The sequence below is a fragment of the Nesoenas mayeri genome (assembly GCF_963082525.1).
Source record: "Nesoenas mayeri genome assembly, chromosome: 3".
In the NCBI taxonomy this organism is placed as follows: domain Eukaryota; kingdom Metazoa; phylum Chordata; class Aves; order Columbiformes; family Columbidae; genus Nesoenas; species Nesoenas mayeri.
The window spans coordinates 110,138,008-110,165,622 of record NC_137544.1 but is presented as its reverse complement, the minus strand read 5'-3'; the positions used below and the strand labels follow the sequence as shown (position 1 = coordinate 110,165,622).

Genomic DNA, 27,615 nt, shown 5'->3' with positions numbered 1-27,615 from the left:
GATGAAAAGAGACAGAATCTCCGCCGAAACAGACTGCATGTTCTACAATTGACGCTAGATGAAAGCAAAGACCGTGAAATAACTAAATCTGTCAAACCCCGTGATACAGGGAATTCACCATTAATTAACTAACGATTAACTTACTAACAATTAAAGACACTTAGACAGCTAACCCTTTAACTTACATCACTATTGCCTAGCCTTGCTTAGTTTGGTGTAACTTATTGTACAAGAAACAGGACTTTCCTGGTGCCTTACAAAGGTAATATTTCTTGGGTGCCTCCTTGGTGCATCCTTGGGTGAAGAAGATAGAAACTTGGGCACAGGACAGGAGATATGCCAGTTTTAACCAACTCAGCAGTCTGAGACCTAACCAAGTCATCACACTGGACCAAAGGTGAATGTGTACAGAGAAAGTGATCCTGAGTTCACGATCATTGGGCAGCTCCAACCAGGGGGAGACGGAGGTGTAGACTATTTATATGGTCTCCCGGAACTCATTGTAATATGAACCACCTTCTTGGGAATAGGTTATGAATATGTATAGGTGTTCCTAAAAACTTTCATGAGTATGTAACACTTTACTGTATTCAACCAAGCTCACAACTACTGTAAAACACACACGCATTTTGAGTGAAGCTATTCCCTGTGTGTGTACGACGTTGTAAAATACATACGTTCCTTACAACCTCAAGGGTTGTAAGGTCATTTCCACGCCTCATTTTGGTGAGACAGCCAGGAGGGCATTGTGCTTGGCTGCTTGGACAACTGAGGAGGTCATCTTAGGCGTGCCCCAAGGTTTTTTTTTGAAAGATCTCCACCTCTGTTGTTCATTGTGGGAGCAGACAAAAGACCTCCAGCCATGACAGCAGTTAAGGTATGTTGTAATAAAATTGCATTTAATTGCATGTGGCGGGGAGCCAGTAAACCGTAGAGAGACGTCTCATGCGTGGCCAGAGTTTCCGCAGTGGGGAAAGTACCTGAGTGGGAGCTGCTGTCTGTTTGTGGGCCAGCTGCAGCTGCTAGGGTTGTAAGGTCAGTTCTGCACCTCACCTGGTTTATGTAATTCTTTCTTACTGTAGGTGCTTTGTATGTTAAAAATGGCCCCAAATTAAAATGAATATGCAATAATTGTGTGAATACAAGCATCGCAAGAGCATCCAGTCCTTGGAGCACTTATGGAGCATGACAAAGGCAGACAGAGCCTGACAAAGCCTGTCAGAGCCCAACAGAGCCCAAGAGGGCTTGACAGAGCCTGAGAAAACTCGACAGGCCCCGACAAATCCCAACAGCGCCTGACAGACACTGAGAAAGTGCGACAGACACTAAAAGAGCTCAGCAAAGCATTACAGAGCCTGACAGGACCTGACCCAGGTTGGCAGAGACTTATAGATCTCCACAGAGCCTAACAGAGCCCAAAAGGGCCAGAGAGAGATTGAAAAAGTCCAACAGAACCTGGCAGGAATTGACAGGGCCCAAAAGAGCTTGATAGGGTCTGAAAGAGCACAACAGGGTCTAACAGAGCCTACCAGAAACTGAGAGAACCTGCCACGGCATGACAGAGCCCAGCAAAGCCTGAGAGAGACCAATAGACCTCACCCAAGATTTAGAGAGCCCAATGGAATCTTAGAAAGCCTGGCAGAGCTCAACACAGTCTCAAAGGGCCCAACAGAGCCCAACAGAGCCGGAAAGAACCCGATAGAACTTGACAGGGCCCGACAAATCCTGACAGCGCTTGACAGCAAACAACGGAGTCTGGCAAAGCCTGACAAAGCACGACAGAGCTCGACAAAGCACGACAGATCTCAACAAAGCGTTACAGAGCACGACAGGGCCTGACACAGCTTGACAGTGCCTTACAGATCCCAACAGAACCTGACAGAGCCTGACAGAGCCCAACAAAGCTTCAAGGAGCCCAACAGCACTCAGTGAGGCCTGACAGAGCTGCATAATATTCAATAGAGCCCGACAAAATCCGACAAATCCTGACATGGCCTGGCAGAGCCCGATAAGATCCCGAGAAAGCCCGACAGAGCCCAACAAAGCCTGAATAAGGGCAAGAAAGCCCAACAGAGCCCAGCAAAGCCTGACTGAGTTCAACACGGATCAAAAGAGGCCAACAAAGCCTGATACAGCTTGACAGGTATTGACAAGGCCCGACTAAGTCCAACAGTGCCTGACAAAGCTTGACAGATGCCGACAGAGCCAGATAAATCCTGACAGAGCCCAACAGAGACTGACAGATCTCCACAAAGCCATAAAGAGCCATCTCATTCAGGCCCTTTCAGGCTCTGTCAAGCTCTTTTGGGATTTGTAGGTCTCTGTTAGGATTTGTCGGGCTCTGTCAGGCCCTGTCGAGAACTGTCAGGTTTTTTTGTGATTTGTCTGACCTTGTCAGTCCTGGTTGGGTCCTGTCAAGTACTCTTGGGCTTTTATGAGTCATGTGTGGATCTGTCTGTCTGTGTCGGGCTCTGTAGGGCTTTGTCAGATTTGTCAAAAATTGTAAGGCTTTTTCGATCTCTGTTGGGTTTGCTGGCCTCTTTCAGGCTTAGTCAGGTTCCAGCTGGCTCAGTCAAGCTTTGTCTGTCTCTGTCAGACTCTCTCAGGCTCTGTCCAACTCTGTACGGTTCTGTCAGAACCTGCCATGTTTTGTCAGGCTCTGTTTGGCAACGTGGGACTCTGTCCAGCTTTGTTGGGCTCTGTAGTACTCTGTCAGGCCCTGTCACACTCTGTCGGGTTTGTCTAGCTCTGTATGGCTTTGTGGACATCTGCCGGGCTCTGTCAGGATTTGTCTGGCTCTGGCTGGCCCCTGTCAAGCTTTGTCAGGCACTGTTGGGCTTAGTCGGGTTCCGTCAATACTTTTCAGGCTCTCTTGGGCTTTGTACAGGTACCCTGTTCCTACATCCACATCCATCGTATACAGCCATCAGTCCTGCACACATCAGAAGTCACACAGCATCAGGACACTTCTTTGAAGGTCGCAGGATCGTTTTGAGCCTTTAGCCACTATATATAATGAGCACTACTTATATTGTTATACTACTAATAATATGTAATATATATATAATATTATTACAATAATATATATGATATTTTTTATTCTTTATTTAGGAAAGGCTAGCAAATCCTCTACATGGAGCTTCATGTGAAATATGCTTGTGTTGATCACATTAACAGGGTCACAGGCATAGAAATACAGGTATAGTTACACACTAGGTAATCTGAATCAGAGACGAGGTTGATTCAAGGAAACTCAAATATGTTTGTAGCATCAAGCTAGGTTAATGTCCCATTCCATGGCGACAGGATGCATAAATACTTTTGTGTTTACTGGGGTCTTAGCTCCTATTTTTGCTAGCTCAACTCACAACCCTCAACCAAACATTCAGACTTCTGGGAACTAAGACCATATTTGATGCCAAACCCTTGTTCAAGTTTAGCAACAATATATTTAGGTTGTGGGAAAGACTGTTGTGAGAGAGCCTTTAAGCTAAAGCAATGCCAGAGAGGAAATCTAAAAATGTAAAGTAAAAAGGAACAAGAAAAAAAAAAAAGCAAAGGTAAAATCGTTGAGATAATGCCACTGTGCAGCACAAGAACTCACAGACAATACCCTCAAAAAAAAGCAGTAGAGAAATTGAGGTGACAACTGAGCAACAGGAGAATGAGCCTATTTCAGGAAGCCACAGAAGCTGACAGCAACTTACCAGAAGACGTCTGCTGTGTGCCTGCCAGATGACTGCGAGTTTATGAATGTTTGGACAAGTAATGTGTTTGAGCCCTGTACTGCGTACATCAGGCTACAAACGACAGCTGTCTCCTTGTAGGCTGTGTCTAGTCCTGCCTGCAGAATCTCCTGTGTTCAGTAAAGGTACCTAAGTGAAGGTGATGAAAGCGTATGAACTTACCAATTGATGAAAATGAGCTTTCACGGCTACCCTGTTCCCCCTTCCACCAGTCCTTCTCAAACTTGGTAAGAAACTATACTACACATACCTGGATGTGGTCTGCACACAATAGCCACCAGGCAACGTGCACATGGTGAAATTACTGTTGTAGGAGTGTAGTCATTATTACTAAAAATGAATCCTGCCAGCAACTGCTACCCTAAAGACAGGTAAATCCTCTCAGTTTTGGTCAGTCTGCTCCTCTAACAAATGTAAGAGTAACTTGCAAAATCATGAACTACAAAGAATACTGTCCTTGCAGTGCAGATTGTCTGGCGCCAGCACAATTAGTTGAGTCTTAACATGTATCTCAAAACTCTTAGCTAAAGTGTCCTTTAGCTGAACTTTGCTCATTCTATGCTCATTATAATGGTAAAATACACACCCCTAGACCCAGGCCCAGCCTGGGACCCTTCCTCAACAAGTATGCATAGTGGTAAAATGATTATGTAACCAATATGCAAATATGTAACCAACTGGCTCTTAGGACTTGCCCTGAGGGTGTGAATGTAGCGAAAAGGTTTTGTATATAATGGCTTTTACTTTCCTTTCTGGTGTGCTGGCTTTATTTCAGCATCCAGACTTGCACAACTCTATAGTAAACACTATCTTGTCTCTGTGTGCTAAATCTGGCTTATTTGCATGCACGGTGGCTAAGAACCCTGGTTTTGGGACAACAAGAGCTGTCCTCAGCTTATATGTCAGACTGCCAAAGGGGATTAAAAGTCAAACCATGCCACGTTACTGGTTTGCTTCTGTTCCACTTACAGTATATTAATGTACAGGTCCAACTGCAGCTCCAGCTGCCTGGTCTCAGCAAGGACTACAGATAGGGCCAGTAAAATATTGTAATGCTCCCAGTAGTGCTCAAATTCGGAAGATCATATAAAGCAGAAGAGTCCAGTCATGTAAAACACTGGCCCTGGCCAGCTCTGCAGTTCAGTGAAAATCCTCATGGACCAACCAGGTGTTGCTCCCGCAAACAGATGCACAAATATCACTTGGCTGTGATATCTAGGCTTCAGAGAGCTCTAAGCTTTTGCATACCTTTTTACATGCAAAAGGCAGGAGCCACATCATTGATGCTCCTCTTGAAAAAAGGGAAGGCTCCTCTTCCTTGCCACATTGTGTTTTGCGGTTGGTTGCAGCCAACTGAGTTGCCGTGATGTAGAAACCTAGAGACAATCCTAGCCAATGTACTTTGGCAGCAATTCAGGTGGTATTTCTGTTTCACATGGCAACACCAACAAATGGGAGAAGACACCAATGAAAAGGTAGACAGGTTTTTAATGGCATGATCAAGAATCCCCTTTTAAAAACAAAATTAATGACAATGGTGTCTGATATGAAGAAGAAATGGCCGCATCATTTATTGTATTTTTTAAAATGTGATCTGAAGTTATGACAAATGGCAGGTGGATCTGTACACAGACAGGGCCTCAGTGATACATGCCAGATTTTATGGCCAAGAAATTTGCCATGCAATTGAACCGGATTATGGTTCCTCGGTCGCAGTTGTACATTCTGTTTGCAGTATGTAAACATTCTGCAGCTGCTTTCATAAAGAATGCAAAAGAAGACAGGTGGACAGATTTAGCCTTCGGAGTCAGTCACATTTCCAGGCAGGCAGTACCAAGGAGTGAAGTCGAGTTTCCAGGCCAAAAGACTTTGTCAGACTGTGCCAGAGGCAAAAGAAAATGGCATGGGTGCACCAGATACAATGTTTCTGAGTGTAGAGTCACATGTTATCATGTTAAAAGGCAATATACACAAATCATCTGTGTTTCCAGCTCCAATTCCTGTCCAGAGAAGCAGCAGCCCAGGTCCCAGAGCACAGCAGTGTTGCTGACATTGGTTTTCACACACACAGGGCTCCTTGCCTAAAGCCCCGCGGTTCTGCAGAGCTCCTCACACCATCTGCAGGCGACAGTTCAAGAGCCTCTGCCTTGCAGCCCTACTGTCATTTAGCCAAGCGCTGAGTGAACACCAGCCCCTGTGTCCTTGCAGCGACCCCGTGTCAGACCTCACCCCTGCAGCCTCCTCTAGTTTAACAGCTAAGACGAGTTCTCAGCTTGGTACCTAACAGGAACCCACTTCTGGATTTGTTGTGGCAGCTCCCTTCCTCCTTTTAGCACAGAGGGCAACATCAATACATACTTCAAACCTGCTTACCAGACATTTGCAGCTCCAAAAATAAAAGGGATAATGTTCTTCCTTATAACCTAGAGCACCAGTCTGCATGATAGAGGGTCTGCTGCATGAGTTGGTGGACAAGTCTGCCTCAAGCTTTGTAGAAAACCAGGAGGGCTTCAAGCCCCCAGCCAGAAAGGGACTGACCTGCAGGGAATACACAGTGACTTCGAAGACAAGATCTGCTTGAGGAGGTAAAATTAGGGACCAGGGGAGAGGAGAGTCATGGTGTACAAACCACTGTTATTTCCTGGGATCCTGGCTATGCTTGGGGTCACGGTTCACCACAGTGTTGCAACCAGGGCTATTCTCTGGCCTCACAAAGATACCAACCTCAATGCACATGGAGATGCTGCCAACCTGCCTTCAGGCCAACTGGCTCTGCTGTTACAATCAGCATGGTCCCAGCCCCTTGGAGCACAGCGACAGGCTGAAGGAGGGCAATACCACCATTCAGAGTTCTGCAGGAGACCATGGGAGCCAGCACACAGTGAGGCCATGGGCACCCACCCGGGACCCATAGAAAGGGAAAAGGGCCTGTACAGGAGCCCAGCTCACTGCTTTGCATGCAACTGAGTAGCTGGCAAACAGACAGAATCAAAGGTGGTTGCAAACTCCCAGGTGCTTTGTGAAACTAGCCTAGCGGTGCTAGGGCATATGTATATAATGAGCAATATTTATATTGTCATAATAATACATATGATACTCTTTACTTAGAAAAGGCTAGCAAAGTCTCCTGCCTCTCACATATTCCAAAGACAACTGACTCAGAAATGTTTGCTACTGAAACACAAAGACTCCCATCTCAACAGAGCATTTGCAGTATCTCATGATACCTGGCAGTCCCAAAGACACTTCTGCTCCCAACACACGACCCTACAGTGCTCCTCCTCTCTGTTCCTACCACCCATGTACATGTATGCACAGACGCAGGCACGGTGGCAGCCTGTCTCAGGGGTCACCTCAAAACGCACATGAGCACAAGCATCTGCAGTTGGCCATGACAGATTCTGCAGCAAACACACTCATGGGGAACACACGTAGCGTCAGGCTCTTCACAGAAATTCCTGCAAACATGGAAAAGTGCTGAGAAGTCTGCTTCTCCTCCTCTTACCCCAGTTTCCTTTATTCCTCCTAGCCATTTCACCTGCTTTGGTCAGCTCAGTCTTCTCTTTGATCTTCTCTTCTTTGCAGTGAAGCAATGATGCAGCTAGACATCAGCAGCCTTGTGTTTCCTCAAGGCTTGACGGAGCTTGCACACTATGTTTCATGGGCAGAGAACAGCAGGGTTTTGCATCTCCTGCATTTCAGTGATGTGACAGCCCACCACGTCCTGTGATGCCATACTGAATTGTCTGGCATACCTCAACCACTTAATCCTAACATCACAGGCCTTGTCCCCTGCTGCCAGAGCAGCATCCACATGGCAGGAGCTTTCCTGTGTCCCTCTGCTGACACCTGAAATAAGGATCCAGGCACCACCTGCTGCAGCACACTAACAGGGCTGTTAACAGGGGGCTTGCAAGCATCCCTCTGACCATGTCTGCCAGAAAAATGCAGCTGTGTGGGACACCTCTTGTTACCAAATTCTTGAAATCCACTTGACTGGAAAAGCCCAGCACTGAAACTCCTGTAAAAATAACATCGGTGAAGGAATGAAAGAGGTAATGTGACACCCAACCAGGATCACAGCATCACTTGCTACTGGGAAGGAGAGCAAGTCTGGACACCCAAGCCTGTGGGACACAGGGGGACAGTCAGGCCCTGCAAGAGTTACCCTTAGAAGCCTTTCAGTAGTAACAGCACCTGGTACCTCCTGCACAGGCTGTCTGGGGAGGAATCATTGCTGCAGTCAGTCAGCTTTCACTTCCATCACAGCTCTTTCTCATCAGAAATAACTGAGGGAGCACGCTGCTTTTGACACACTCTCCTGCTCCCCTCTGTGCCAGGGACAGCAGGGATGCAGGACTGTGCTGGATCAATGAGGCTGGTAGCACAACCACAAGGAGAGACAACTCATGCCAGGCCCAGATCTCTGTGGAGCCAGCTGCACCATTAGCCCAGCCCTGTCAAACAACACTAGGAACAGATGATGTTTTCTGTGCTGGAAATAATTCACTGGCTTTCTGGAATCTGTTCAGATGTCCGCAGAGTACCCTGTTCTCGCAGCCACCCCATCACAGCTCTCATGCTCCTTTCCCAAACAGTTCCTGTAGATGTAAACAACTTCAGGATTCCTCAGATTCAATGGCCATCAGTGTGACTGTTTGTATATATGTTCAAATGAATCAAGGTTATTATTGTCCAGACACCTCTATCAAGCTTTGTTGTCTGCAAAGAGTAAATATGCAGCTGTGGGGATGGGTGTACAGAACAGTCGTATTTTTGTTCTGCCTCATGCAAAACATCTTTTAGGCAAGTCAATGGTGCGGAATCCAAAGTATTTGGGTCTGGAGTGTTTACCCCTGCAAGACATTGAGAAAATTTTGTGGCTACAAGATCTCACCAAGCTCAGACAGGTATTAGTCACGCTGGCTTTCATTTTCAAACATTCCTAATTAGTCCGGGGGCTAAAACCTTGGTGAATTTATTTCTAGCGGAACACTAAGCTTCTGCTCTGATAATATTACTTGAAGAATACAGCCCTTGCTTTTACATTCCCATTGTTGTATGGAAGAGCTGAGCACTGGGAAACATAAACGTGACCTCCACAACTCAGTCCACTGTACTCTTAGACAGAAACGCACAAGGTTCCCATGGCATGCTAGCAAACCTCCTCAGAAAGCAGCAGCTTTTGACTGTGTTACAGGATAATTTCCCACCCTTCCCTGTAGGGGAGCTGTGGCTGAAACCACAGTGCCAAAATTCACAAACACCAAGATCATGACAATAATAGCACAAGGAATTTAGGTGCAAGGGGCACCTAAGCCAAAGGCATCCAGTGACTATTTGCATCTTCAGCATGGAGCTGTGTTTGGTGGACTATAGTCCTATGGCACCAACCACACTCGGCTCGAGAGGAACCACGCATGTTGGGAGGTATGGTCTCCACAGATCACAGTTTGGTATTGGAGACAGAAGCAGCTGCAGTGTGCTCCCTTCTACATCAGTTAGTAAGCACTCTTGATTTCCCAGCAAGCTGCCCATACCGCCCTACTACTATCTAACTATTCATCACAGAGGAATCTACTGAAAGAGCAGCCGTGTCGCTGAGCAGAAATGCCAGATGGCCTCCTCTGTGGGACACACTGGAGCAGGTAGCAAGACCTGCCTGTCTCCTATTCTCACCTGCAGAGGCATCCCTGGAAAGAAGATCCCCTGCTCCAGACTGCCCCTGCTCTTATCTCAGCACACAAGGATGCATTCATCCTTCTTGGCTAAGCTGGTGACAATCCTTTGCTAACACAGGTGACAGGAAGTGAGCCAGCACTCAGGTAGATGGTGGAGGTCAAGGCTAAAATTTTCCCAGACACAAGAGAGGAGGGATCTGCCTGCAGAACAGGAGCCTTCCTGTCCAGCAGACCTTCCTCTCATCATCTCTGCTCCTCTTTCCAAAGCCAGGGTTGGTGTTGGTGACTGGTATTGCTAGAGAGAGGGGAATGCCTGGGGACGGAGGGGACTTAGGCACTAGGCAGGCTGCCTGGGTTGCTGCTTGGTGCTGTGCATTAGCAAGCGTGAGCTGCAGGCTGGATGTCTCCCTTGAAGAAGGTTCTGTGGCTCACATGCTCTCAGACCCTCGGGAACTGATCACAACTATGTGGGGTGAGAGTGTGTGAAGCATTGAACTACAGCTACTGCTATACACTCGTGGGTCCAGCACGGAAGGCTGTGCTGCAGCATCTCAGCTGTATACTATATGCTGAAGTTACCCAGGGCTGGTAGAAGAAGACCATTATCTGGCAGTTGCCTTACTCTCCAGGGACACTTGCTTTCCTTTGGTTGCTGGACTCTGAGTCTGGGTTTTTGCTCTTTGTTGCTTTTTGGCCACACCAGGAGAGGTCAGGGAATCCCCTGTCAGCCGCAGGGCCTGAGCTGCACGCTGAGGGGGAAGGAGAAACTCGCTGGAGAGCAATCCCTGGCTTATGCTTTTGGCAGGGAGAAGGATTTTCCCTCCAAGGTGGCAGCAGGCTTCTGGGAGAAAACACTGGGGTTTCTTGAAGGAAGGACAGGGCTCTGAGGGGCTCTGAGGGGAGATCCACAGCTGGACCTCCATGAGCTGCTCCGTGGAGGAAGAGAAGTGGAGCTCAGCGAAGGAGGAAGCCGACTTTGTGTCTGTGTAGTTCGCCGCTCGTTTGGGACACTTCCAGGTGGTCTCTGTGCCTGAAGCCTGCAGAGGAAGAGAAAAGGGAGGATGAAAGGGAATTTCTGCAAGGGGCTTAGGGCTCCTGGCAAGTTTGGCATGAATGTTGCTGAGCAATTATAAGAAGTCTCCAGCACCAGGATGACAGGAGTTTTGCTGGGAACAAGACAGGGCACTGGTTTGAACACTTGTGCTGTTAACTAGTGTTGACCCCGATGCTCTAGTGCTCTCTGAGACAATGCACAAGCATGGTTTGGCCAATAGCACATATCTGTGACTCTTCTTGACATGCAGCATGGATGTAGCAACTTCTTTCAAGGTAGCAGGTACAATCTGGGAATGTGGGGATGAGCTGGATTGCACCAGCTGGCCTCTGACAGTAACTACTGGTAGATAAACCAACCCACAGGGATGCCCGCCTTTCACCCCACACCTATGAAAGAGCAGAATTTGCTGGACCTGTGGCAGAGGCACATCAGCATCTCTGCTCCTGGGCTGGACCTCCAGACCCAAGTTCAGGAAGAAAAACCAAACACTGCAGAATTCAGAAGGCCCACTTCCCCTTATATGTCTGTGCTTACTTGATAGAGAACAAAGTACCTACAAAAAAATCCCAAGACACAGGGATATGTAGGAACTCAGACCATGTGGAGGTGGTCCGCGCTGTTCTGGGTCACTGACAGAGCCCATGCACGTACATCTCCCTCTCTCCACCTCTTTGCATGCTGGCCATCTTCTGAGGCAATCACAACTGGCAACCTTGCAGCCCTTGGAGCTCTAATCACAATAGCCAGGTCAGTCACAACTGTGCCAAGTATGCTGCAAAACTGAGAGCTCAACATGGGAGGGCTCTGCTATTAGCAGGATCAGACCAAATGAACGAGCTTGTGGAATGGAAGAAGGTCTCAAAGCCAGGGCAAGAGAAGAGGGCTTTGGCCCTTTGGCCAGACTGAGCCAAAGAAGGCAGAGAGGTGGCAATTTCACACATCAGTGAGCTGAAATTACTGTAGGAAACAGGGATGGACCACTCATTCAACCCAAGTGAAAGGTAAAACAGTAGGAGGTGAGCAAAGTCCTGGCTGCACCTCCTTAACAAGTCCAACATTTTGCATTGCTCAGCATTTTGGTCTTACCTGTAGGCAAGAGCCGCATCCTGTGGGGAGCTACATAGCATGGCCATTGCAACAGCCATGGAGCTCTCAGACTTTGCCGCCTCTAGCGTTGTTTTCACTGGTGTGATGGGCCGAGGAATTCTGCTCTTTGTGCTTATGGGTCTTTCTTCTTTCCCCAGGGGGGCAGCCGTCTCTTTCCCAGCCTTCCTTGGGACTGAGTCATCAGACTCATGTGTGTCCTCCTCAGAACCAGTGGCTGAGAGGGTTTCTGAAGCCCGCTGCCTCTCATCGCTGGAGGACGCTGAGGAGGAGGCCCCTGAGGCCAGCCGAAGAAGGCAGTTTTGCCTCCTCTCCATCACGAAGCGAGCCAAGTCAGGTTGCTTTGCCCTCTTATAAAGCCTCTCTTTGGCAGAAAGCGATGTTGAAAGGTCTGAGCCAGTGTCCTCCTCAGAGAACAAAATGGGTATTCGACTTCTATACCTGGAACCAAGAGGCCTCCTGGGGCCTTTATGCTGTGTGTTGAAGAGGATCTCTGCTCGTTTCTGGTGTTCTGCCACCAGTGCTGACTTCTCAAGGTCAGGATCCCTTGTCACCACCTTACCAGGCTCATCCAAATCCAGCGAGAGTGACACTTTGTCAGAGAGCTCTGGCTTGTCTTTGAGAGGCTTTGCTTCAGCATTGGGAAGGGCCAGCTGCTCCTCTGCTGTTTCTGAGGTGGTTTCAATGTGATTAGCTGAAAGCGCAGAGCTCTCTGTCTGTGCCCCTTCCAGTCCTGAATGTATGCTTTCATTCTCTATCTGCACCAGGTTGTCCTCCAGCTCTTCTTCAATAATGACCTCCTCAAACTGGCCCGGAAGGCAGTTCTCCTCATGCCTCATCAGCTCACCACCGGAAGACATGACATGTAAGTGGGTCTTTTCAGCAATATGAACAAATGTGCACTCAACTTTGGTAAAGGGGGAGGAAGCTGTAGCCACTGTCACGGGGGGCTTTGGTTCAGATTTAAGGACTGAAGAGAGGGTCCCTGGCTTGGATACATCCAGTTGGCTACCCATAGGCTGTGGCCGCTCACTCTGAGGAGTCAGTGCAGCAAGAGTGCCCAGATCAACTTCTGGAACCAAGTCTGTGGTCACTGGAGACTCTTTCAGATCACCTGGCGAAAATAGCACTAGTGTTTTGGAGCCTTCCTCCAGCTCCAGGTCCCCACCAGCAGTGGAAGCGCGACCCTTGGATCCCTTCTGGTCATCAGCCAGGAATGTGGAGGGTGCACACTCCTGGCTGTGCTCTGTGCTTTTTTGACTCAGGCCACTGCTGGAACCATTGTGCATATCAGTCTCATCCCCTTCCTCCTCTTCCTCCTCCTCGTCTTCTTCCTCATTGTCTTCTTCCTCCTCCTCCTCTTTTCCATTTATTTCCAGATAAGGTTCCAGAGGTTTGCAAGGGGCAGTCAAAACAACATTTGAGAAATCAACTTTCTTTATCCGCTGGGATACCTTAGGCTTTTCCCAGTAGTCCGACATATCTTTTCTGAAGTCTTGATAAGGCAAACTTAAAGGCACTGCCTTGGGCAGACCATTCATTTCAAATGACTTCAGCATATATGCCTGCAAGAAGACACATGTGACAAAAGAAAAGGGTTAGTATTCAGACATAGCATGGACACAGACATCAGAATCAAGAGCAGTGGGAAGCATCAGTCGAAAGGTTCTAGTCCATGACACTTTCAAAATACATGCCTGAGCAGTGATCCCTCAATCATTTAATTCATACAAACCTTAGAGAGATTCACACATACTCACAAATGAAGGCAGAAAAATGTGCCAAAGGAGTTCCTTTGTTAGCAGTCTTTACCTGGACCTAAAAGAGATTTTTGCAAGCAATTCCTCAGGATTTTTTTCATGTTTAACAGTCTTCTTCAATATTTATATATATTTATTGCAATATTTAAATATTTACATATTCACTTCTTCCTTACTGGAACCATTCAGCAACTCTCTTTCATTCCTAGGCCATGGTGAATTCAAGGGGCCCCTCAGGGCCAGCTACATTTGCTGATGACTTTTCCATATTATCCACCATTGTCTTGGGGGCAATACCCTTGTAGTGCTCCTGTGTTCCCCTCTATGCTATTCATCCCTCGCTCCTGCTCTCACATCCCTCCAGCAACTCATACTTCTGACTCTTACAGGCTCCTTCAGCTTTCACTAAAATGATTAGCAAGTTAAGTCATGAAAGCTGACATATAAAGTATCATTATTAGACTCTGGGGTGTCCAAAAACTAAAAACAATGGGAGGACAGAACAGCTGGTCTTTCTTGAGTAGCAGTCTGTGGTGGAGAGATGGCCCATAAGGCGCCAGGGGTAGGTTGTGAATTGATCACAATACCAACAGAAAAGCAGCAACTCACACACACATGCACACACTTGAACAAATAAGCAAAATAAGCAAAAAAATCGCAAAATAAATAGGCAAAATAAATGTCCATTGAAGTTTAGTCTAATTAACTATTAGTTGCAAATTAAAACCACAGAAGCATCACTCTGTAAAATGGATTAAAAAACCAAACCAAACCAAAACCAAATCCCAAAACATTTAAGTCACTCTTCTTTAAGAGGACTGGGAAACAAAAGCCTCTCTGTAAACTCAACCAATCAATAATGCATCAGGTTACTTTTCAGTCCTAATTATGAACAGCAGGGCTCCAAACATCGGTGTTTGCAAGTGGCATTTGACAGTATCAGAGGCTACGACTAAACAAGCACCCATTTAACTACCTGGGCTACAGAGCTGACATCAGCCAGCACATTCATCTGGCTATGGGAACAGAACATTTTGTCTCTGAGGGGGAAAGAAGCCCTCAATAGCTTTTCAGTCCAATGACACCATTTCAAATTGTGCTGTAAACCTGCATGTTATTCTGTGCAGAGCAACTGCCTTATTAGTATGCCTGAAAAATGTAAGATCTCTATGCTCATGTATAACAGGGACATTTCAAATAGCTCAGTGGGCAGCATCAAGCTGTTATGCATGGTGAAAAATTGTTATCTATTTAATATTTCTTTTTATATCTTATAAATTAAAACACAGGCTGGTGTTGGCAGTACCTCTGGACTCCAAATCATTGTCTCTTATTTCATTAAAGCTGAAGTCTGGTGCTGAAGATGACCCTGTATTAGCCTGAATTAGTCTTTCACTGACCCACTCTACCTTTTCTCTTAGGATGACAGATTTGGGTCTTGAACTGGTAAGAGGGACTTACCACCCTTTGCAAAGGAAATTACCCACTTGACTTCCTCCCTCAGGCATTTTTTGGACATTAGCAGCCTAAAATTGGCTTCTGCCTGTTGGCTGGATGTGGTTTTCCCAGGACATATACCTGCAGTGCTATCCTGGAGTCTTAACCAGACACGCTTCCTCAGTGGAACTGGGACCTGATTAAAGAAGCCCTGAACAACATCTTGCCTTGTGCTGAGCCTCCCACTGGAAGGAGTACCTGATCCCCAATAACAGTTCACCTGCTGCTCTACTTCGTCCCATTTTCTAGATGCTATGATTGATGGTACAGCTTTGTGATCGCTGGTTTCTCTGCATATGTAAACTTTCATACATCCCGTCAGCTCCTATGAGCTTGTGTCATCTCATCTACTTTCTGGTCAAGAAGAACTGAATCCAGTCCTGCAGTGTACATCCTCTGTAGGTCAGAGATACGGTTTATGTGTCCTGCAGTCTGCCCCACCAGCAGCCCTGTCTCCAGCAACCCCTCTTTCCTCAACAGCTCTTACCCTTGCAAGACATCAGAAGTTTTACTGAGATGAGATTCACATGAAGCAGTAAGATATGACACAGAGCTGGACATCATGATGTTGCTGTAATAAAAATAATGCTTCTTTCCTTCTTCTGCTCTGGTACCCCTTTGCTGTCATTCAGTTGTGCAGTAGATACCTTTCTGATCATAATGTACTTCCACCTTTGGCTGTACAAATTCTTTGTGGTATTTAGCAAATGAACTGCCCTTCTGTCTGTAATTCCCCATGTATTTTCTATTTCCCTGCATGGACATTGCACCCTAAGCACAACAGTGATTGTTTGGCTTCTGCCTACCTGTGGGAGACTTGGACTGCTTAACCTGTTGCATGCAATACCCCAAAATTGTCAGAATGCTTTCCTTAAAGAAGCCCGAAGCTGTTGTTGTTTTGCTACTGCAAATGCACCATGGAGAAAATCTGAAGAGCATAAATATGCCAAAAAATATGGAGGACAGAAGTTACCTACAAACTCAACTAATTTAACACATATTTTATTACCTTCATTGCTATCATCACCTGAGGCTGTTAACAAGGAAGAATGTCCTAGGGCATCAAAGTATGAGATTGGCTTCACTGTTGAGTTAATGTAATCAGCAGCTAGCTGTAAGCAAACAACCTGCCGGACCAGGTGTTCGCAGTTTGTCCTCTCTTGGCAGTCATCATGTGTCTTCTGTACTACAGGTCACTCAGCTGCTCTAGGACTTTTTCCCAAAAGCTGGAGAAGAATTTTTCTGTTCTGCTGTGCCAATGGGGAGGAACTGTGGGAAGATGCCAGAAGATCAAGAGTGGAGAGTCTTAGCTTGCATCTTAAAATTGTAGAATAAAAAAGGTGTAAGGAATCTCTGGAGGTCTCTGCTCCAGCCACTCCTCAAAGCAGGACTAACTCAGAGATGTCTACTCCAGGCCCTGTCCAACTGAGTTTTGAGTATCTTCAAAGACGGAGATCTCACAACCTCTTTGGGACCCTGTCCTAGAGTTTGAGGCTTTTCATGCTGAAAAAGTTTTTTTTTATATCTAATTTCTACATCTAATTTTCCTTTTACCCAGCTTGTGTCCATCACATCTCATCTTTTCATTGCGATCCTCTGAGAAGAGTCTGGCATCATCCTTCCATCAGGTGATTCAAGGAAAAAATAAGATCCCACCCCAACCCTTCTCTTTTTAAGGCAGAACAAACCCAACTCTCTCAGCCTCTCTGTATGTCATATGTTTCTAGTTCCTCATCATCTCGGTGGCCCTCTGCTAGGCTCACTCCACTATGAGAAGGAACTATGCCATGAGTTGAGGCAACCATCCCATTTTAAAAAGCTACCAAGACTGTGAGTGGGCAGAGCTACCCTGGATCTGGACAAATCTGAGTCAAAAAGACTGCCTTTACCTATAGTAAGCTCCGATCTCTGCCTATGTTCCTCACTTTCTCGGAAGACACATTTGCCTGTCTTTGGGCAGTGAACCATTTTTTTCCAACCTGCTTGGGCTTAGATCTTAACTCTTGGGTCTTTTGACTTCCCAGTCAATTGTCCAGGAATGCATATGGCTGTTAATTAGTCTGAGCATGTGTGCCCCACAAAGTCTCTGCATTTCACATCTGTAACACTCTGTCTTTTCACTGAATTTAAATTAAATTTGGCTAGTAACTACTTTGGGCAACAATATGTATTTGGAAGGCAATAAATATGCCTGCTTTGCACAGAGGCTACAATTAGAATATGAAGAGGAAGGAGAGTCAGGAGAGAAAAAGATCTACCTGCTCGTATTTGGTAGAGGCAGAAATCGGAACCTTCAAGTCCATCTCTGTCCCCGTGCTCATCAGCAGCTACGTGGAGTCTGGGAATTTGTCTTTAAACTGGTGGGGTTTCAAATTAGCAGGATCATTGGCAATAGGACATCCTCAGAGGAGACTCACATTACCCAATATGGCAGCTGGAAAGTTTCTACATCCCAGTGATGCTGCAAATACTGCAAAAATCAGCAAAGGTGCAGTCTCCACGGAATTACAGAATAGTTGGGGTTCAAAGGGACCTCTGGAGATCATCTAGTCCAACCCACCTGCTAAAGCAGATTCAGCCAGAGCAGATCACACAGGAATGTGTCCAGGTGGGTTTTGAATGTCTCCAGAGAAGGAGATTCCACAACCTCTCTGGGCAGCCTGTTGCAGTGCTCTGTCACCCTCAAAGGAAAGAAGTTTCTCCTCATGTTTACATGGAACCTTCTATGTTTCAATCTGTGCCTGTTGCCCCTCATCCTATTGTTGGGCACAACTGCAAAGAGTCTGGTCCTATCCTCTTGACACTCATCCTTGAAGTATTTATGAGTCTACATAAGGTCCCCTCTAAGCCTTCTTTTCTCCAGACTGAACAGACCCAGATCTCTCAGCCATTCCTCATAAGAAAGATGCTCCAGACTCCTAACAATCTTTGTAGCTCTCTGGTGGACTCCCTGCAGTAATTCCTTGTCCTTCTTAAACTGGGAAGCCCAGAACTGGCCATGGTACTGCAGATGTGGCCTCACCAGGGCAGAGTAGAGGGGGAGGAGAACCTCCCCTGACCTGCTGGCAACACTTGTCACAGCAAGTTTACAACCATGCATTAGAAGTTCCCAGGTCCCCTTGTCACCAAGAATGTAGCCAGATGTGTTCTTCTCAGACAGCAGCACAGAGCAGACTCATGCTGATGATTTCAAGAGCTGTATCAGCATCCAGGTTGTTAGTGTGCTCTTCTGTGTTCTGCCTCATGCCAAGTCGCACACACTCTGCCCAGGTCCCTTTAGCAATATGGAGTGATGACAGCACTTGCCATGCCTGTATGGCTTTCTGGTGATCTTACAGCTCTTGAATGCATAGAGAAAAGACCCTATAGCTTGTCTGTGCCTACACCTCCACAGCAGAGCAGTCTGTGGCACCGCACAGAGTGGGCCCGGCATTCACCAGAAAAGCCTGCCGTCTCCAGAAGCTCTGCACTGACATGAGGGAAAGGGAACAGTTTCTCAGGTGAGCCTAATCAATTTTCTCTTAGACTGTAGAATTTCAGATTATCATTTTTCTCCCATCTCTTGGTTTTAAACATTTTAAATGCAATAATTTGTGAAACAAAACCAAAACCAAAGCAAACCAAACCACAACAAAGCACTTTGCGAGTTTTAATGATCTCTTGTAGGGATTTATTTTGTCCTGATCTTCTTGCCTCAAAAACAACATTAATTGCAACAAGATTCTATTTTCTGGACATTTTTCCGAATAACTTAAGTTATACTGCAGCCACCATTGATTACAATATTTTACAAGATCCTCCTTCCTTATAATTCCGAGTGCTTTCCTAAGTTTTAAAACACCTCCTAATACTCATTTTTTAGGAACACTACTGAAAACTACTATTCCTGACCCCATCTTGCAAGTAAAAACCTTGAGAAGGAGTGGGGGGGGGAAGGGGGAGGAAGGCACAGGGCTGCTTGCAGTGAGAATGGGAAAAGTGGGAGAAGGTTTTACAGTGCACTTAAAAACAACTAGTAAAACAATTAACTCACATTCCTGACAAGCTGCTTGATTTTCAGAGACGCAATACACAGGAGCACATAAAGTGTACTGTAAAACTCGCAAATAACACGTTGATAGCAAACATTAGCATTCTCTACTGCTAATCTCAAGAGTAGTGCTTCCTTAGCTTCTAAGTTTTCAGCCTGCTTATTGATGGCGTCTTGAAGATGGTCAATAAATTGCATGTAATTCTCATTGGGACCCTGATGAATAGTTGTAAATGATTTGGCTGCTTTGTTGGATTCAGTCACCTGTCTCATAGCTTGATATGCCAGATCTGTTGACTGTCTCAGGATTTCAGAAACTTATCGTGTCTGTAGTTGCGGTGTGTCAATTAGTGTCTCTTCCAGGAGTTTTGGGATACCTGCCCCCCTCAACGAATCCGCATTGTTCTGTTCTAAATGATCTATAGCTGTTACATTTCACACAGTTCTTTTGACAAATTATCTGACTCCAGTTCCTTGGACTGCTTGGTCTCCTTAGGGTCGTGTGATGGTATGGAAGGCCATCCACTCGGTAATTTTCCTCCCCCCGCCACAAACTGCTGTATCAGTGCCGCCGGCACAACAGGGGATGGAGTGGGGAGGGGGTCAAAAGACACGATCCGGGTAAACTTCACAGTTATGTTTAGGTTTGTTATCAGGCTGCAACGCTGGAAAAATTCTGGCAATGGTAGCCCACTCAGCCTTAAAGACTTTTAAGGTGGAAATTTTAAGCTTCCATTTAGTCACTAGTGATTTAGTTGCTTTATCGTCTCCATTGCTGACCTTATTCCATAATTTCTGCCCTTTATCGTCCCGAAGTTAACGTTTAAAAGCCTTCCCGTTTTCTCCCGAGTAACCATTAATTCTATACCGAATTAGTAGTCCACATATGTTACTTTCTTCTTATTTAAGTCCTCTCATAGAGAGAATAGGCAGGAGGAGTTTAACTATGGCTTCTTCCTCAAAGGATATATTTTGCCCCATAGCTTCACTCTTCCCTCCTCCCGCTCCCAGCCGCTCACCATTTACAGTGACTTCTTCAACAAAATGCGGAACATCCGTACGCCTCCGCCCGGTTTTCATTCCAGCTGATCCGCCTCCGGCTGGGCCGCTCTAGGCTTTTCCCCATCTTTCGTGGTACGCCATTCAGAGTATCATGTCGGGGTCACCATATGTAGAGGGAGATAAGGACTAAGCAAAACAAGTCGATTCAATGTGAATCACACTAAGCCATTTATTACAGAAACAAGTCTCCTTATATACGTGACTATATTCTAATCACGCGTCCACGCTCCAAGCATGGATTTGTTAAATGAGTATCGTGGGCGGTCCGTGCGCTGGAGTCTCACTGATGATACGTCCGATGATTCACGTCACGCCAGGACCCTGCTGATTGAGGAAAGCCCCTCTTTCTCACAGCAGGCTCTGCACTCAGCTTCTCGAAGCGGCCTTGAAATACCTTTGAGCCTGACTAATTCAGCAACAGATTTTTATCTATCAAAACCCAACCACAATGTCTCTCGCTGATTCTTTCCTAGCAGAGCTCCCTTGCGTCTGTCCACATGAGAAATGCAGGACTGTGCAACTGGACAGACACAGAAGCCTTCCAACAAACACCACAGCTGTACACTCCTTCAAGCTTAAACGTGAATGGAACCCACAACAAGGCACACGCATGTGGACAGACAAGCCTTTATAAGCCTTTCACACACAGTTTCATCCCCAAACAGGAGCATATCTGCGCTTACCCTCCAAATGTGAAGCCCTGTGTACGTGTGTGTAGTGCCTCAGTCTTAAACCGACGTGTTTACCCTCCAGCATGAAAGTGCATTTGCCGTACGTTCTCCTGTAAATAGAAGTGAGAGGGCGTGCTTGCAGAAGTGTGCATGTGTTTGCTTATTATGTCAGTGTGTGAAAAGGTAGGTACTTTTCTCTAGCTGCCTAGGCGTGCAGCTTGTGGTGGGCGCGTATACCTAGGTGCTTGTGGAAAGGTTTCTGCGTGTTTTTCGGTGAGGAATCCTATGTGTGCACCTGGAAAAAGAGAAGGGATAGTAACCAGGTTCCAGCACTGAAGAAGGCAGACGGTACATTTTCCTACGCCATCTCTGTCTTTCAGTAGACCTAGTAAAACAAAGAAAACCGCTAAGCTTGCGATAGGAAAGAGAAACACAACAAAGCACAGCGCACAGAGGAAAAATAGCAGAGCATCTGTTCACACCCTTGTTTGTGAAGGCAAACACTTTGGTGCTTCAGTGAGTTGAAACACTTCCCTCTAAGTTTGTGATTGCGCACACTGGTGCAAGATGTTGTACAAATCTTCAGTGCTTGGGTGCGGGGCTTTCAGAAGCGTGTCTGTGGGCATGTCTGAAAATATTGCGCTGTCTGAACACACACATTCGATTGTTTACCTAAACATATGCGGACACGTTTTAATACGTATTATTGCAGGCACAGAGATGGTCACCGTTTAGAGCGCACAGAGTCCTCACTTTCCTGCTATCAGAGCGAATACTGCACAAGCGTAGGGCAGTGCTAATGCCCACACGTGTGTAACCAGAGTAGCTGGAGTGAGGAAACGATCAGTATGATGTGAAACTCTTGTCCATGTAGTCTCATCTTGGAGTAAAAAGGGCTACGGAAGACAGCCATGGCAAGGGCTCTTAGCCTGCGTTTGGTAGGCGAATGGCTACACGTGCAGCCATATCACACAGGCTCTGCTGTTCTTTCGCTAAATGACCTCTTTGGAAGCGTTTCTCGGGTAGATCTACCTCTCAGATTTTTTCTGGTATAACTCTGAAGTGTCAGCGCAGGGAAACCGTCTGCATCAAACACATTTCAATCCTGCCTTGGTTTGCCTTTGTCTCCTCTACCTAGATGATTCCCTTTTTCTCTGTTCACTTGAGTTGTCATGATTGTTCTGTTGCACACAGGCACAACCAACACACACAAAGTGTCAACAGACACTCTCACTTGAGCTCAAGACCTGTGTGCAGATGCACACAGGAGCCGAAATAACCACCCATGCGTGTGGAGAGAAAGACGTACTCAGATGCGCGTGGAGAAACGGATTGATTCAGCAGGTACTAAGGCACACAGACTTTCAGGGACACTGTCTTCACAAGTACCGGCTCAAGTCTGCAGGCATCCTAGACACTGATAGTCGTGCCACCACGTGTGACCGTGCAAAACTACTAGACAGTGACAGGAAAGACACTGCCTCTCACACAAGCACACAAGTGTTTGCCTTCAGCTATAGATCAGGGATAGGCTTATGAAGAGATGCTCTGCTGCACTTTCTCGTTCTGCCATGTTCTGTTTGGTTTCTCCTGTAGATTGATTGCAAAGTGTCTTTCCTCGGGCGACTCTGAAGCATTTGCCATGGATGAGAAGTACCGTGGCTCAGCATTCAGTTCTGCCTATGTTTCTCGCTGATTCTTTCCTAGCAGAGCTCCCTTGTGTCTGTCCACATGAGAAATGCAGGACTGTGCAACTGGACAGACGCAGAAGCGTTCCAACAAACACCACAGCTGTATAATCCTTCAAGCTTAAACGTGAATGGAACCCACAACAAGGCACACGCATGTGGACAGACAAGCATTTATAAGCCTTTCACACACAGTTTTATCCCCAACAGGGCATATCTGCGCTTACCCTCCAAATGTGAAGCCCTGTGTACGTGCATGTAGTTTCTCAGTCTTAAACTGACATGTTTACCCTCCAGCATGAAAGTGCATTTGCCATACGTCCTCCTGTAAATAGAAGTGAGAGGGCATGCTTGCAGAAGTGTGCATGTGTTTGCTTATTATGTCAGTGTGTGAAAAGATAGGTGCTTTTCTCTAGCTGCGTAGGCGTGCCCCTTGTGGTGGGCAAGTCTTGGGTCATGTACACAGTGACATCCTCCTGTGGCAGGCGCTTGGGCAGCCTGCTTGTTCCTCTCTGGAAGCTGGTAATTCCATGTCCTATTCCCTCTTGAGCTTATTCTCTAAAGGAGTGTTCACTGGACTGGAGCATGTTAAAAGAGCATCCTTCTGTTCAGGCCTTGACCAGATTCTTCTCTTCTCTGGATCCTGGAGAGGTACAAGAAAAAAGTGCTGTTAATTTGGGCAGCAAAACATGACTGATGCAATAAACTATATGAAAAGAATCAAACCAAAGTGTTCCTTGCTGAGGTGTATGAGGCTGCAGTACTTACAGGAAGGACAGAAATACTGATAGCAGGCTCCAGTGGGACTGTCCTGCTGAGCATGGAATAATAGTAGTACATGCTTCTCAGGAAGACTGCATCCAGTTGCAAGGTTCCTAGGTGGAGGTGTTTGCTTGTAAGAAGCCAAGATGTTGGATGACACAGATATCTGGAGCTTGCACAGGCAAGATCAGCATAATTGAAAGGGTCTGTGTCTGATTTTGCTCTGTCTGAACACTTATTAGGCTGGCCAGTGCAAGATCTGCAAGTTGTGATGAACACAGCAAGAGCCAGCTGGTAAGAATCAGCCGTAGGAACCAGCAGGAACACTTCACTGATGTATTTAGCATAGCTAAAGAAGGCCGGAGATGCCTTCTTGGCCACCGCACCTAATACAGCTATAAGAAATGACTGGGCGAGTTGGGTATGACACAGTATGAAGGCTGCTTATCCCTGCACGGTGATACTTAAAAAGCAGGCAAAAAAGGTAAATTAATGGGATTGTGGATGATTACTGCTAATATATTAGACAGCCTTGGCTCTCCAGCTGACTGAACATTTTTTTGCTCCTGTATTCTGAAACACCCTCTGGTTACTCCTGGACCTAACTTTGTACATATAGACCAACACTGGACTTCTTTGGCTGGCCAGGATTCAGTTGTGCATCCTTTGAGTTCTGGATCCTTCAGTTGCTTCTATATACACAGCTTTGCAGTGTCATTCCTCTTTTTCCATTTGCTGTCACAGAACCAACTGCCAACTCCGAAAGAAAGAATTACTTGGTGCCTGAAGGAAAGCATCAGCCTGTTCTCCTTAGGTGCGGCAGAGTTGGAGGGACAGTTGTTTGGGATGCTAATGATTTGACCAAGGAATTAACTAATGAAAATACTGAACGCCTCACTAGCAATGAGAGATGTTTCCTATAGCTCAGGCTTGGGCTTCCTCTGGGTTTGATTGAAATTGTGAACAGATAGTGTGTGTGTGAGTAAATCTTCCTTTACCTTTGGATATGAACTGAGCCTTTAAAATTATCACTAAATGCAGACCTACCATGATTAAGGTCCTAGGCCCTGTTGTACTGATTTGGGACCTCATTCTGGTCTCCCAGAAACTGGTGATCATCCATTGGTATCAGCAAAGTACAAACCGAGAGCAAATGGGTAATCCCTCCTCTCATGCTTTGTTCTGTTCCTCCATTCTCTGGCTCCAATATATAACCCATTACTTGTTGCTGGCAAAAAGACAGTCACCTCTGGCTTATCATAGAATCACAGCATGACTGAGGTTGGAAGGGACCTCTGGAGATCATCTAGTCCCACTCAGGATTGCTCAGGAGGGCATACAATCAGAATCTCTCTGAGGATGGTGACTCCGCAACCTCTCTGGGCAACGTGTTGCAGTGTTTAATCACACTGATGGTAAAAAACCTTTTTCTTATGTTTAAATGAAATTTCCTGTATTTCAATTTCTGCCTATTTCTTCTCGTCCTTTCACTGGGCACGACTAAGAAGAGTCTGGGTCCATATTCTTTTTCCCATCAGGTATTTATAAATGTTGGTGAGAACCCCCATGAGCCTTCTCCAAACTAAACAGTCCCAACCCTCTCAGCATTTCCCCACATTAGGCCTCTTTTATCCCACAGGCAGCCTTCCACAGCCAGGAGAGTGCCACAAATAGAGTTATTTGAAGTTGTGCGTGTCTTGACCCTGAGAGAGCAGGAGCTGAGGAACTTATGAGCCCTTCCCAGCCATTCCCCGCCATTGACTTCTCTGCTGAGAGATCAAGCAAGGATGCTCAGCATGAAGACCTGTGTTGGTAATGCCATGGGTAAGGCAGGAGGCAGTCAGAGGCACATTGCACAGGCTGCCTGGGACAGATCACAGAATCACAGAATCATAGAATGTCCTGAGTTGGAAGGGACCCACAAGGATCGTCACATCCAGGTCCCGTCCCTCCATTGGACAACCCCAAAATTGACACCACATGTCGAAGGGCATTGTCCAATCACTTCTTGAATAGTGTCAGGTTTGGAGCCGTGACTACCTCCCTGGGGAGCCTGTTCCAGTGTTCCACCTGGGAGTCCAACTTGACCTCTAATCACTGTTTTTCTTCCATAAAAATCTGTGCTGAGACCCTCACTGAGCCAAGAAAATATTCTCAGTTCAGGTGCTGAGCCCATGGGTGCCCCCACGCTCCTGACCTTCATCATTGCCTCATCTGAGGGATGCTATAGTTGTGATGTTGCCCAATACCCTTGGGAGCAGCACGGCTGGTTAGGGGATGTCCACTTCATTGACAACAGTATTGATGCTGTTCTCTTCCTCTGTTGGTTTGAGTTGGCGATGATTATTCCTTGGAAAAAGACACGTAGACACAGGAGAGGGCTGCCTCACAACAAGGACAGGGCTCAAGCATTTTGGGTGATCTGTAGAGCCTCTCTCTCATGTGTTGTAGAGCTCTGGATTGGCCAAGGTCTCTTACCTGGCTGAACTCTGATTTGCACTGATGACTGAAAGCTGAGCAGGGCTTTCTCTCGGTTATATTTTGGGCCTGGTGGCCTCTGTGTCCCCAGACACTGGAGCAGTGATAAGGGAAATCCTTGTCACTCCCAGAGTGCTGAAAGACAACAGGAGGAAAGGACAGAAACTACAAATTCACTGGCTCCAAGGCAGAAAGAAGAAAAGCTGGGTATATAAATATTATTTATACATGTTTATAGTATAGAAATGTATGTATCATAGTATATTAATATATATTGTGTCTAAATAATCAAGCAATGGATAGAACCAAAACACAGCAGGCTCTCAGGTTCATAACCATGGGCAGAAGAGGCAGGCTGGGGAAGAAGGCAACAGGAAAAATGCTATATGAAAAGGTGCTATGTGTCTTGGTGTCCCATTGTCCATGGGCTGCTCTGAGGAGACCTGAGGTACCATTTCTCAGTGGTGAGAAATGGACATTTGCAGAAGGAGACAGACTCTCATTGCCCCTCACTCAGTGTCTTTCCTGTTGAGCTGCACTTGGTGCCTGTTGTAGATGATGTGATTCTTTGATATGCAGCTCTTCCAGCTTCCATCCATGTGAGAAGAGCTTGCCAGCTGATGGAGAAGGATCTGTGTAGAGTTGTCCTCTGTCCCTTAGGCTTTTTAGATTCAGGGTCCTTGTCCATCCATGTGTTAGGAATAAAGGATCAACAAAAAGTGATACTGTAAGAGAAGTAATTCTTATGTATGGTCCTTATATATATACAGGTCATAACAATCGGAACTTCAAGCTCAGTAGAAATTCCTAATTACATTTTAAATCTTTTACATCTATTGAGCTCTATCAACATCACATTTTTCCAGGACTTCCAGGACTTCCCATGCTGCTCCTGTCCAAACAGAGCAGGATAGGCCTGATGGAAGGTGGTCCAGCCTGATTTCTGCCAAGGGCAGAGGGATAGAAGGGCACAGCACCTCCAGCGTCGACTGTGCAATTTAAGCATGTCTGTAACCTGAGCTTCAGCCAAGAGGCAGCAATACCTAAGTGCGCTTGCTGATGGAGCATTGCGATCTGCCCCTTCGTGGCCTGGGCAAGGCCCTTGGTACTGTGCTGGGAAGGAGGTCCATCTGGGTAGTTGGAGTGATTAATTTTGATCTGAGAAGTCTTTACCACGTTGAGATGATACATTGGAAATCATAAAGTATGCTGAGCCCAAACATGGAGCAAAAAGTAATAAGAACAATTCTGGTATACTTAGCTGTGCAGCCTCCAAACAGTATACCCAGGACTGAATTTCTACAGCATCTATGGAGAGATTATTTGCTTTATGACAAATTATAGCTGCTGTCTAGAATTTCTTTGTCTCTCTCAAATACTTTGTATAACAGTATTACATCATTATTATTATCTGAGAGTCTGACCTATGCAGTGAAATACAGTACATTTAAGACTGTAAATAATTGCTCTTCACGTTTAATGCCCACCACAAACTTAGGAATTTAAGATACCTGCCTCAAAGCACTGCAGAGATATTGAAGGTGACAGGAAAGAGATGAGACTGGATGAAGTTCAGTTCTTTTTCTCATATCATTTGCAAAGGCAACATCTCTAGTAAGATAAGGAGAACTGTTTTGGATGAAGAAAATACAATATTGCCTTTTCACATTTCCCAGTTACATTTTGAAACCTACAGAGACTGCCTGAAAAAAAAAAAACAAAACACCAAAAAACGCAGCACAAGGAAGGGAATGGATTTGAAAGCAAAAAGGTAATTCTAGGAAAAATGATCTGTTTTTGGAAACTGAGGTTGCTGACCCCTGTGAAAGTGCTAGTTTCATAGCAGAGGCAGAAAGAAGAGGAAGGACTTAGCATTTTCAGGGTGAAGAATCTGAAGTCATTCCTGTAACGTCTCTGTCTTCTAGTCAGTATGTAGGAAGGTAGGGACTGCAATCTCATCCTTGCACAAGTTGTGCTCTGTGAGTATATTTTCCTTGTTCTCCCGGCCATCCCATGATCACAGAAACAGAAAAGGGACCTAAGAATGCATCTTCTCCTCATGTCCTCCTGTGGCTCTGT

General features: G+C 46.1%; 1 protein-coding gene across 1 annotated transcript in view; it reads right to left on the bottom strand.

Annotated features, from left to right (window-relative positions):
* Nucleotides 1–10,029: 10,029 nt before the first annotated feature.
* LOC308038722 (tau-tubulin kinase 1-like) overlaps nt 10,030–27,615 on the bottom strand; it is a gene marked incomplete at both ends in the record, with an annotated part of 84,645 nt that continues 67,059 nt past the window's right edge. Inside the window, 3 exon segments of the mRNA XM_080341496.1 lie at nt 10,030–10,186; nt 10,188–10,276; nt 10,278–10,464. Coding sequence (XP_080197622.1) covers nt 10,030–10,186; nt 10,188–10,276; nt 10,278–10,464 — 433 coding nt within the window.